At 52.0% G+C, this 12,009-nt stretch overlaps 2 protein-coding genes across 2 annotated transcripts in view; one reads left to right on the forward strand and one right to left on the reverse strand.

The window, feature by feature from the left end:
• PACRG (parkin coregulated) overlaps positions 1–7,591 on the forward strand; it is a 568,744-nt gene extending 561,153 nt beyond the window's left edge. Inside the window, exon 5 of the mRNA XM_047733484.1 lies at positions 7,569–7,591. Within this exon, the coding sequence (XP_047589440.1) occupies positions 7,569–7,576 (8 nt within the window). The 3' untranslated portion in view covers positions 7,577–7,591. The remainder of the gene's footprint in view (positions 1–7,568) is intronic.
• On the reverse strand, positions 3,764–10,429 carry LOC125102353 (uncharacterized). The gene is made up of 3 exons (XM_047733485.1): positions 10,280–10,429; positions 9,322–9,414; positions 3,764–7,321 (listed from the first exon to the last, which is right to left on the reverse strand). Exons 1-3 carry the CDS (start codon positions 10,306–10,308, stop codon positions 6,823–6,825), a joined length of 621 nt encoding a protein of 206 aa, XP_047589441.1. The 5' UTR covers positions 10,309–10,429; the 3' UTR covers positions 3,764–6,822.
• Positions 10,430–12,009: the final 1,580 nt, after the last annotated feature.

Raw genomic sequence — 12,009 nt, forward strand, 5'->3', positions numbered from 1 at the left:
GGATGAACCCAGGGAAGGGGCGAGGGGAAGACAGAAGGGGCAAGTTCTCTCCTCTGCACCTGCTCTTGGCACCTTCTGCACTAACCCAGGCCCTCCAGCCCAAGCCCCACACCCTCCAGGTGGTCCTCCCTGCCTCTGGACTCCCCTCCACTGCCTGCTGGCCGGCCTACTGTTGCCAAATAAATCTTCCAACCATCACTTTTCCGTCCTGCCCTCTTCCTCTATGTTGCGTCCTCCAAGTAGAACACATCTGCTGAGCCAAGTGAATGGGACTCTGGTTCCCTGGCCCAAAGCAGGCCCCAAATCCTGTGGTGGGCCCTTGCCCGGGCTGCCTCCCCGCGGGCCCTCTGCTCTCCTTCGTAGCTAGGCAGAAGCTCCTGCCAAGCCTGCAGAGCCCTGGACCTCTCCCCTGACCCCGTGCCTGATGCCCTTTCACTGGGACGGGCTTGACCACTGTCCCGTGCTCCCCTGCCAGTGCCCGGGGCGGCGGGGTTGGGGGGTGGATAGGCTCTGAAACAGGGGCACAGCAGAGCTGGCCTGTGCTCTCAGACGAGGAGGCACTCTTGGGGTGGATGGAAGCCCACTTACCGCAGCAGACAGGTGAACCCGACACCGGTGTATTGGTTTCCACAGAAGTGGCTTCAGAAGAACAACTTCTGGGAACCTTCCTCTGCTTCCCGGAGGAGGTATGCCCCCCCATCTCAGATTGTCTCTGCACAGAGAAGTAGGTCTAAGGGACTGGGCCTTTTACAAGATGCGGGGAACCCTTTTGGTGGTCTCTGCTCGAGAGGGACTCCCTGACTTTCCTGCTCTAGGAGCCAAGAACCAGTCCTTGGAAGGATGAACATCTCACCTGTGTCCTTGGGAGCCTTAATACTAATCAAAGCTAAATTTAGACAGGGCTTCAGAATCCTTCTCAACACCACAAACCAGATCGTCAGAGTTGGCCTGTAAGAGTTGAAACCTGTTCGCTCTTCCTCAGGAGGACCCTTGGCACCCCCCCATGGGTGACATGACCCCAGAGCCGTCAGCCTACGGCTCATCTCCAGGGCATCACCCTGGGGGGTGAGGTGCCCCAAGCCGACCGCTTGCTCTACCCTTGAGGCCTCCCTCGTTCTCTCCCCCGCGTCCTGGCAGCACTGGGCGGTGGGCTGGAGTGTGGGAACCACAGGGTCCAGCCAGCCACCTCCTCCACACAGCCTGCAGCTTCCCGTGTGCCTGGGTCACTCAGAGGCATTTCTAGGCCTTCTCCGGGCTTCCATGTATCCATCAACCCGTCAGCAGTGACAACACCTCCTACAGAGAGCCTCAGCCATGGTCAGCAGCTGATCACCTACAGAAACTCCAGATGGCTGCATTCGTGTTAACTGTATCAGCTACGAACACAGAGAAAATTCAGTTAAAAGTGCCTTAAGAAATAGGACATTTATTGTGTCGCATAAGAAGCTCAGAGTCGGGGCGCCTGGGTGGCTCAGAGGGTTAAAGCCTCTGCCTTCGGCTTAGGTCATGATCCCAGGTCCTGGGATTGAGCCCCACATCGGGCTCTTTCCTTGGTGGGGAGTCTGCTTCCTCCTCTCTCTCTGCCTGCCTCTCTGCCTACTTGTGATCTCTCTCTGTCCAATAAACAAATAAAATCTTAAAAAAAAAAGAAGGCGCAGAGTCGACAATCGGGGCTCGCAGAGGCACACCCCGAGTCCCAGGAGCTCCGACTTCCCACGGGGTCGCAGAGCAGCCTCTGGTCCAGGGCCTGGACACATTCCAGGGGGCGCTTCTCCCTCTCGGGTCTCCAGGCCCCTAGAACCGGCTTTCCCAGAGGTTCCCCTGGGAAAGGGCCAACCGCCCTTCAGGTCCCCTGGGTCTGGAAGTCTTCTCGCCTAATCCTAACCCAAGCACCGGCAAGCAGAGGGAGTCCTCAGGATGGGCTCAAGCCCCTGGGGGCTTCCTGGGACAAAGGAATCCAGGACCCCATTTGGAGGCCTCAGCAGCGGGGGCTGTGCGGGCATCCACACCCGGCCCGGGGTTTGGGGAACTTCACAGACCCCCTGATGTTCTCTACAGAGACCACACAGGAAGATTCCCCCGGCGGCCTGGGGGCCAGACACTAGGTCAGCACTATGAACTGGACACACGCCTCCCCCGGAGACGCACGCTCTCGGCTAGCAGGGGACACGCAGGTGCCCGTCGGGGCCACAGAGAGACCATCCGGCCATGGAAAGATCACCCTCGTCAATGGAACAGCAAGAAGGGCCTCCACAGTGGCTCGGCGGTTCTCACGGAGGAAAGTTGTGCTGGGACGACATGGGGAAACCAAGGCAGCACGCTAGCATGGACCAGATTCCAGGGGAAGGAAAGGCAGGCGGGGGGCGTGGCCCACAGACATTCCAGACCCCGAAAAAGCCCTGAGTTTTTCCAGTGACAGAGGAGTTTGCAGCTGTGGCTACAACTAAGCCACTGGCCGGCCCACGGCTGTGTTTGTATTGAGTCCTTTTGATGACAGCGTGAATTCTGAGAACAAAGCTTCCAGGCGGGGCTGTGTAACCAGAACCCGGAGACAAAAATAGCTTCTCCTGCCATGCATGTGTAGGGTCTGACGTGTCGCTTTGAGAAAGTGTTTCTGTCATTTAGAAAACTTAGCAGGTTTCTCAAAAACCACAAAACAGGTGAATGATGAAACATTTCTATTGGGCTACTTTCATCACATATAATATTCTTTTAGTTATTTAGTACTTTCCTAATTAACTTTTCCTTCTCTGATTGAAAAATCCAGTGACTTTTCAAAGTGTTTCAAGATATAATATAGAATGATCTAGCAGATTAAAAGGTTGGAGTTTTTATAGAAACGTGGAAGAGGGTATCAGGGAACTGAAAACAAATCCTTTTATTTTATTATGTTATGTTAGTCACCATACATGACATCATTAGTTTTTGATGTAGTGTTCCATGATTCATTGTTTACTAATAACACTCAGTGCTCCATGCAATCTGTGCCCTCCTGAATACCCATCCCCTCACTCCCCTCCCCTCTAAAACCCTCAGTTTGTTTCCCAGAATCCATAGTCTCTCATGGTTCATCTCCCCACTCTGATTTTGCCCCCTTCATTTTTCCCTTCCTTCTCCTAATGTCCTCCATGCTATTCCTTATGTTCTACATGTAAGTGAAACCAAAAGATAATTGTCTTTCTCTGCTTGATTTATTTCACTTGGCCTAATCTCCTCCAGTCCCATCCATGCCGATGCAAATGGTTGGTATTCATCCTTTCTGATGGCTGCGTAATACTCCACTGTGTATATGGACCACATCTTCTTTATCCATTCGTCTGTTGAAGGGCATCTCTGCTCTTTCCACAGTTTGGCGACTGTGGTCATTGCTGCTATGAACACTGGGGTGCTTGTGCCCCTTCTTTTCACTACATCTGTATCTTTGGGATAAATACCCAATAGTGCAATTGCCAGGTCATAGGGTAGCTCTATTTTTAACTTTTTGAGGAACCTCTACACTGTTTTCCAAAGTGACTTTACCAACTTGCATTCCCACTAACAGTGTAAGAGGGTTCCCCTTTCTCCACATCCTCTCCAACACTTGTTTCTTGACTTGTCAATTTTGGCCATTCTAACTGGTGTAAGGTGATATCTCAAGGGGTTTTGATTTGAATCTCCCTGATGGCTAGTGATGATGAACATTTTTTCATGTGTCTGTTAGCCATTTGTATGTCTTCTTTGGAGAAGTATCTGTTCATGTCTTCTGCCCATTTTTTGACTTGATTACTTGTTTTTTGGGTGTTGAGTTTGAGAAGTTCTTTACAGATCTAAAAGCAAATCTTGAGGAATAAAGCTTTCCTTAGAAAGACACATCCACATGCTCAGACGATATTGCTAAATTGAGTCAGGAAATGCCCCAAAGAGAACATAGCTCCCTTGTGTCCTACCTGAATTCCTGAATCGGGATCTTTGTACCCAATACCTGGTCAATAAAAAGTGAATCATGAAGAACTATGGATTTATAACAGGTACTATGGAGAAATTAAGATTATATAAATATATTAATAAAACAATGTAAGTATATCCAAATCTTTTTATCAACATAAAATGAATTACATTTCTTTATAGCTTCCTTTCATGTGTATCATATATATTTATGTTACTTTAAAAATATTTGCAATACTTCAATATTTCGTATTCTACCTGACATTATTTTATAGACACTGTATTTTGTATACACTCTGTCATTTTTAATCACCATGTAATATGTTATAGAGTTATAGTATTCTGCGACAAAGTAACTGTTACTATATTATTGTGGATTTTTAAAACTCTTTTAATTCTACCTTTATGCCTCATTATAGATATAGCTTTCTCTTAATTTGTATTATTCCACTCTCTGGACCAGAATTATGGGGTCAGTGTGTAGAATGTTGTGACTCTTCATGGTAACTCTTCCAAATTCCTTTCCAAAATAATCAGACCAATTGGTACTTCCATCAGGAATTCCTGGATATTCCAACTTACCCATTCCTTCCTATAACAACAGCGTCTCTGTTGTTACAGTGACGTTACATATTTGTATTACTTTGTGCTTCACTGCCAGTGAGTTTAGTGGTAGAGAATAGTCACTGAATTCATTCGTTAACTTTAGTTTCAACTTCTGTGAACTGTAAACTCTTTTGGCCATTTTTTAGAGTCTTATATGCTTGGACATTTGTAAGAATCTTTTATGTATTTTTCACACCTCTGTCATTTATTACAAAAATACTTACTGTTACCACATTATTATTATTCACCATTTATTATTGTTCACATGTGCCAAGCTCGGTGCTGAGTGACCTCATTATAACCACATGTGAGGAAGGACCATCCCCATTTTATAGATAAGAAAATAGAGGCTCCACCACTTAGACATTTTGGTCAACAACACAGAGCTAGAAAATGTCAGCCATGACTCTAGATGGTCCCTTACTGCCCTGCCATGGTCCCAGTATTCTACAGACTCTTTCTGTCTTGGTGTATTCTGGTTACTTGGTTTTTATAACATTGTGGTTTTTGATTCCATATAATCATGTATGTCCATATTGTTTTAAATTTTTTATTTCTCTATAACTGTAATTGCCACTAAGCACACGTTTGCTGACTTTGCTTGATATGGGTATTTAATAAGTCCCAGTGAACGGTGCCCGAACCTACTTTGTAGAGGCATTTTGACATCCGAAGCATCACTTGAAGTAGATGGTCACCGAGACGCAGAGATCTTTGTCATAGAGAATTTTAATTTAGAAGGATTTCTTTCCATAACTCAAATCTACCCATTTTAGAATTAGCATGAGTAATAACATTTTCCAAGTAAGAGAAGAAAAATGAGGCCGTAATGAGCTGTGCTTTGGGAGGAGAGCAGAAGTGAAGCAGACGTGAAGATCTGAGCTGACTGTCCCCTGTCACCATGCTGGCTTGTCACTGCCGGGGGCCAGCCTTAGACTGTCATGCTTGTAAGATCGGGGGTGAGTCAATGCTCCCGGGGGCAGACCCTCCTATCACTGCATCTGAGAACAGGTCTGGACACCCCGTCCGTGGCTCCTGCACTTTGTCCGCTGCTTACCCTTCCTCCGATTCGGACACAAACCCTGAGACTCTGGGACCGGCCCACCTATCCCTAGCCCGGCCACGGGCTCCACTCTCTGCCCCAGGCCCCCTCCTGGTGCCCTGCCCGTGCCCGCCGCCAGCCAGGCTCTCCCTGGCAGCGCTCACCAGCCCCAGGTTGTGAGAACCATGGCCTCAGCTGCCATGTCTCCGAGGTGACAAGGGATTCCTAAACCGCTCATACTGTCACTGGGGGATACAGACCCTTTGATCTCCGGAAGCGCTGCCGCTGCTGCTGCCCTTCTGGGCAATTCTAACAAAGGAGGTGACTCTTAGGAAAGAAACCGTTTCTGCAGTTCTCCCGAAGCCAGACACCACACTCCTGACAGGTGGCTCCATCCGTCTCTCCTCGCTGTTCCCGGAGGCGACGAGGGACCCTGGGGTCTCCCGCAGGTGCTCCTCATCCCACGACGCTGGCCTTGCAGTCCTGGGGAGCCTGGCCGGCCCGGCGGGCAAGCTTTCTCTCCCTGCCTTGCCTTCTGGGAACATGAGCCGGAGGCCGCCTTTTATTTTGGACCTCCCTCCTCTTCCAGAACGCTTGCATCTGCGGATCTACAGGCCCGGGACACTCTTCTCCTCCTCCCACTGCTGCTTGCCGGTCCCCGGTGGTCGTCTCTACCGAGAGCCCATTTACTCCCTGGTGGTGCACACGTGACGCATCCCAGGCAGCTCCGCCCCGGCTGCTACCTGCTCCGGCAGGACCCATGGCCCCGCTAGCCCCGGCTGCAATCTTTTTCGTCCCACAGTTTATTCTGCGGCTAAGATAGCCGAACCTCCAACATATGATCACAGTAACCCACAGTATTTATCGTAAGGACAGCTCTGTGTTTAGGAATGAGAGAACCAGGCCCGTTAGCTGTCCAGGGCCACTATCACGGAGTGACCCAGACTGGGGGCTAAAAACAGCTCTATCCTCTCACCCTCCAGAGGTTACAAGTCTGAAACCAGGGTGTTGACAGATGTTGACAGATAGGGCCATGCTCCCTCCAAAGCCTCTAGGGGAGGCTCCTTCTAGGCCTCTTCCAGTCCTGGAGGCTGTGGGTGGTCCTGGGCTGGTGGCAGTATCTCCGAGGGCTCTGCCTCCCCCACCCTGGCCCCTCCCCCTCTCCATGGAGCCTTCTTCTCCCTCCTCTTCCTGGAAGGGTCCCATCAAACCGGAGTATGGCCCACCCTGATGACTTCATCTGAACTTGATCACAACTGCAAAATCCCTACCCCAAATGAGGTCACGTTCACAGGCCCTGGTGGGTAGGACTTCATGTATCTTTGTGGGGGAGTACACAGCTGAATCCTTAACATAGGCAAAGTCTGTCTTTGGCCTCCTTCTCCATCATCCCAGTCTGCATTTCCATCCTCAGCCTCCCTGGAATCCCTTCCTTTCCGTATCTGCTCCCCAGCCCCATTCCAAATTAATATCGGCAGGAGGTAGGAGGGAAGATGGGCTCCTGATGGGGTGGGATTAAAAATCTTACACTCACAGAAGACAGACTGATGATGGGGTTGGACACATCCATGAAGGACTGAGGAAGGCGGGTGATTGAGGCCTTGAGATCCTTTCTGGAGGCATCTGCTGGGTTTGCTGACACTGAGGCTTGAGCCAGAAGCCTGGTATCCCCTGGTCTGAGTGAGTCCTCCTGTCCCGGCACTCCCAGCACACGGCTGCTGGAAGCTCACTACTTCAGGGCAGAAGGAACTGTCAGGGAGAGCAGATCTGTGAACATGAAATGCTCAGGTGCTCGAAGACCCAAAGGCTTACCGGGAAGAAACAGGGGTGGGTCCAGACAGGAGAGACATACGTTCCCGCTTATTGGAGGAGACACGCGGGAGGACACCGTGAGGACAGGAAGGCAATGATCCCAGCCCGGTATGACCAATAAATGACACACATGTGGTCAGGCTCCTTTCTAGCACCTGCAGCTGACTCAATCAATCCATTACAGGTCGGTGATTCCTATAAGCCAGAGGGTGACCTTAAAATCCCCCCACACAGTGGCCCAGGCAGATCAGCAATTGGAAAGACCTGACACTGAGATGAAATCTGTCTGCGATCCTTTGTCTGGACCTGGAAGGACAGAGTTGTGAATCTCCAGAGTTGTGACCCAAACTGCACTGGGACACCATGGCCTGTGTGATGACAGATTGGCCCCCTCCATGGTGTCTGTGTTATGGGGCCAGGGAAAAGGAGATGGAAGAGCCTGGCAGGAAGAGCTGGAGGCCACACTCCTTTACTCCTTTGGGGAGCAGGGACCACTCCCCTGTGCCTACCTAGCGATGGTGACGCAGTGGTCCGGGCCAGGGCCAGACCCATACATCTTTTTTTTTTTTTTTAAAAGATTTTATTTATTTATTTGACAGAGAGAGATCACAAGCAGATGGAGAGGCAGGCAGAGAAAGAGAGAGAGGGAAGCAGGCTCTCTGCTGAGCAGAGAGCCCGATGCGGGCCTCGATCCCAGGACCCTGAGATCATGACCTGAGCCGAAGGCAGCGGCTTAACCCACTGAGCCACCCAGGCGCCCCAGACCCATACATCTTTACTCCTTATCCTTGTCCCTGCTCAGGGCTATAATGAGGGCTGTGAATTCCAGCTCGTGGATCAAAGCGGTGGTGGCTAGGAGAAAGCTGGGACCACTCACAGATGCGCTATGGGGTGAGTGTCCAGGGTGGGACGATACAGGATCTGGGGCATTTTAGAATCAGTCATCTCTTCTAAAAGTGTGTTCGTGTCATCTTGGTATTTTAAAAAATGTGCCGCATCAAAGTTCAAATTCAAGCAATAAAGTTGTTATTTAGCAACAGGTTTTTGTGCCTCCTTCGAAATTTACTTTCAGGACACCTGGGTGGCTCAGTCGGCTAAGCGTCTGCCTTGGCTCAGGTCATGATCCCAGCGTCCTGGGATAGAGCCCCATGTCTGGCTCCCTGCTCAGCACGGAGGCTGCTTCTCCCTCTGACCCTCCCCCACTATGTTCTCTCTCTCTCTAATAAATAAATAAACATCTTTTTAAAAATTTACTTTCTAAAAAGATCCATCATATGTCCTTTCGGGACCTACTCTTCTGCCTCATCTTTAAACTTCTTTCATTCATGATGACTCATTATGCTACAAGCTGAGCAGTGAGAGTGACACCAGGACACAAGGCTGGGGGTATGGGCTGAGATATGCCGGTTTGCCGTATGGAAGAAAGCCTCCACTTTCCTCCAGCAGGCGCCCATTTCTCAGACCCAGAGGGAACTGTCAGGTGACTGAAAATAAATCTGCACCTTGGCATTAAACTCTGTGCAGTGTCCTGGACCTGCCAGCAGCCCAGCCCCCAGGGACCCACCTCGGGGTGGCACACTCTCCCCTCTGGGTTCCTTCCCAAGGGCAGAGCTCCAAGCAACTCCAGCAGCTGCAAATGTAGACTTACTTCCCCAAAGTCAGATTGAGAAATAGGACCCCCTGCATATTTGGACCCCCACTGGAGCAGGATTTGTGTGAAAATGGGAAGGAAGGAGCTCCTCGTTGGCTGACTTTTTTAGCTTACATTCAGCAGTTTTTCTGGGGCTCGCTCACCCTTGCCCGATCTCCTCCTCAAGGACATCAGCCGCACCTCTGCAGGGCTTCCTCTCCTGCCTTCCCCCCAGCTTTTAGTCCTGCAGCCCACCTCCCACCTCTAGGCTCTACCTGGAGTCCCATGAAGAAGTCTAAGAGCTTACCCGCCTGCGGTGCAGTCGGGGCTGGGAAAGGACTTTGGTCCACTGCGATTTCCAAACGCCTTCCTGTTTGTGCTCCTGCACCAGGCAAGCCCTCTGGGAAGCGGTCACAGACACAGAGAAAGGGCAAGAGATTAAAAAGGTGAAAGGGGAGGAACCAGGGTTGAGCAAGAGGAGCCCCGGCCCGTGGGGCAAATCTGGCAGAGTCTCCACCAGCTCCAGAGCAATGACTCCCTATTAGAGGACTGGGACAGGTAGAAATGCCCACGCCCTCAAAACGTAAGTCCCCATCCCAAGTTCAGTCACTGATGGGGCAGCTCAGGAAGAGCATGGCCTGGGCTGGAAAGCTGAGTCCAGCTATGTGGGAGCTGGTTGCTTCTTAAAGGAAGATAATGCATTCCTAGTGGGACACCTCCCCATGGTTGCCCCAGCTCAGATGTGTTTTGCAGGAGTGTGTGTGTGTGTGTGTGTGATTTCACTGCTTCACTGGAGGGTTCTTTCTAAAAAAAAAAACCCATCTCTTCTCTTCCCTGTCCTTGACCATTAATGGGGGTCCCGTGCAGCCAATGTCCCTCTCCTAGGTGTCCATTGCTAATGCGTGTGTAGATCATTGCACTCAGCATCAAGCCAGGGCCACCTCTGCCTCAAAAGTACAGGGAGGCTCACTCCTTGAGAATTAATTTCAAGCGGCCTCCTGGTGCTTTCTGTATGTCCCCTGGGACTTGTCCTGCAGTGTGCACGTGGCCAGCAGCACACTGGGCACCTCCACTGTAGGGCTGGTGTGCAGGGGTCTTGGCGGGTCACAAAGTCTTAGCTGTCTGAGCAGAGCAGACTGGTCCTGCAGGCTGGCGGGGGGACCCCTGAGTGCCCCCCACCTCCTGTCATTCCCCTACACCCTCAGGAGTCCTGGGATCCAGCCCAGCTTCCCATTGTCCGGGCCCCAAGGTGAAGGACAACCGACCGTGAATCAGCTCCAGGGCCTTTGGCCATCCAGTCCAAATGCCTGGATCGCAGCGTGTGTTAAACATGTCATATCAAAACATCCCTAAAAATAAGGGCTGATGTCAGGAGGCTGGACCGTGAGAGCTCCAGGTGAAAGGGCAGAAGAGAGAGCAAAACCCAAGCAGAGCTCGTCACTCCGGAGTCTTTTTTCTCCCGGGGACACTGAAGAACCAAGTATGAGCAAATTGTGCCCTTCACCTTCGGAAAGACCCTGAAGTGCTTACTTTCCAGATAAGGTTAAACAACAGGAAACTTTCAAAATCTGTTTCTTCCGACTGGAACTCCAGCTCAAAGAACTTCTCCTCTGGGCCCCACGCTTCCCCTCCCCCTCCTAGGGCTCCCCCTCCCTCCTGCCTCCACTCTCAGCTCCCTCCCCTCCCTCCTCTCCCCCCTCCTCCCTCCCCTCCCTCCTCTCGGGGCTCCCCCATCTCTCCTGCCTCCCACTCCTGCAGCAGCCCCTTCCCGAGCCTCTCTTCGGGTTTGGACCCAGCCCGAGCCGCTCCTTTATTGCCTTCCACTCTGTTCTCACAGATGCGGACCCCAGGAGCACAGAGAGCACCTGGAACCAACCGCGTGGAAAGGGCCCCAGGTGACAGCGATGGCGGCCCGTGCTCCAGTGGGCCCTGCGCCGGTGCAGGGGTCAGCACCCGGGGAGAAGCTTCTGGTGGTCAAAGGCCTGGGAATGCCAGAGTGCCAGCCCTCGGAACGATTTTATTTTATGAATGTTAACACACTAGAAGCTCATAACACGGCCAAGTGGTTATGAGCTCAAAAGCTTTGTGAGAGATTTTCTCCGAGGACTCGTTAATGTGGTCTTTTAATGGAATCCTCCCAAACCCAGATCCTTAACCGGAGCTATAAATAGGCTGATAAGTACTTGACAGGGAAGCAGCCCCGGCTCGAAGAGCCCTTCTTGTCCCGGGGTTCTGTTTGCAAAGACCACGGAGGGGACGGAGGGCACCGGGCAGGGGAGGAGGCCACAGCAGCGCGGTGGTGGGACATGTGTGTCTTGGCATTAACAGCCCACGGGAGCTAGGCGGGGAGGGCGCCGCGGCGGGAGAGGAGTTTAATGGAGTGGGTGAGGCACATCCCGATTGCCAAGAGCCGTGGAGTTGCCTCCCAGCGCTACCATTAACCTGGATAAATCCCATAACTCAGCCAACCAGTACACCTCAGCACAGCCCACCCCCAGGGCCTGAAATCCTAGGGCAGAGCTCCCCGCTGGTGACTCACGGTCAACTTCCCGGCCCGCCCACCTGCCTAAGGCCCTGCTCGGTGCCACCTTCCAGAAATCTTCCAGTTGAGGGAAATTTCTTGGGATATTTTTGGTACACAGCTGTTTGTGATTCGAGCCCCGAGTGCCGGGTGGCATGGCTAAAAGGGTGGGGCCCAGGGACCCAGCTGGGGAATGTGGGCATGAAATAGGGACGAGTTGTGCCCAGGAGAATGGTGCCTGGCAAACCCGCACTGGGAGGCTGGGAGGCTGGAAGGCTGGACGGCCGGCTGGGTGGCTGGGAGACTGGCTGGCTGGCTGGGTGACTGGGTGGCTGGTTGGCTGGGTGGCTGGGAGGTTGAGAGGCTGGGTGGATGGCTGGATATGTGCCCATGGGAAGGAACAAGTGAAGGTCCGGCTTCTCCATCTGCCCTGGAGCGCAGAGTGAAGGTCCAGCAAACCCTCACCAGATATTT

This window comes from Lutra lutra, chromosome 6 (genome assembly GCF_902655055.1).
Source record: "Lutra lutra chromosome 6, mLutLut1.2, whole genome shotgun sequence".
In the NCBI taxonomy this organism is placed as follows: domain Eukaryota; kingdom Metazoa; phylum Chordata; class Mammalia; order Carnivora; family Mustelidae; genus Lutra; species Lutra lutra.

Bases quoted from the DNA above. Each gene is read 5' to 3' on its own strand.
- LOC125102353 (XM_047733485.1), bottom strand. From the start codon at position 10,308: ATGGCCAAAGGCCCTGGAGCTGATTCACG. The intron at 9,415-10,279 runs GTCGGTTGTCCT...ACCGCTTCCCAG, and splicing joins GGCCCTGGAGCTGATTCACG to AGGGCTTGCCTGGTGCAGGA. The intron at 7,322-9,321 runs GTAAGCTCTTAG...TCTCCCTGACAG, and splicing joins CCCGACTGCACCGCAGGCGG to TTCCTTCTGCCCTGAAGTAG.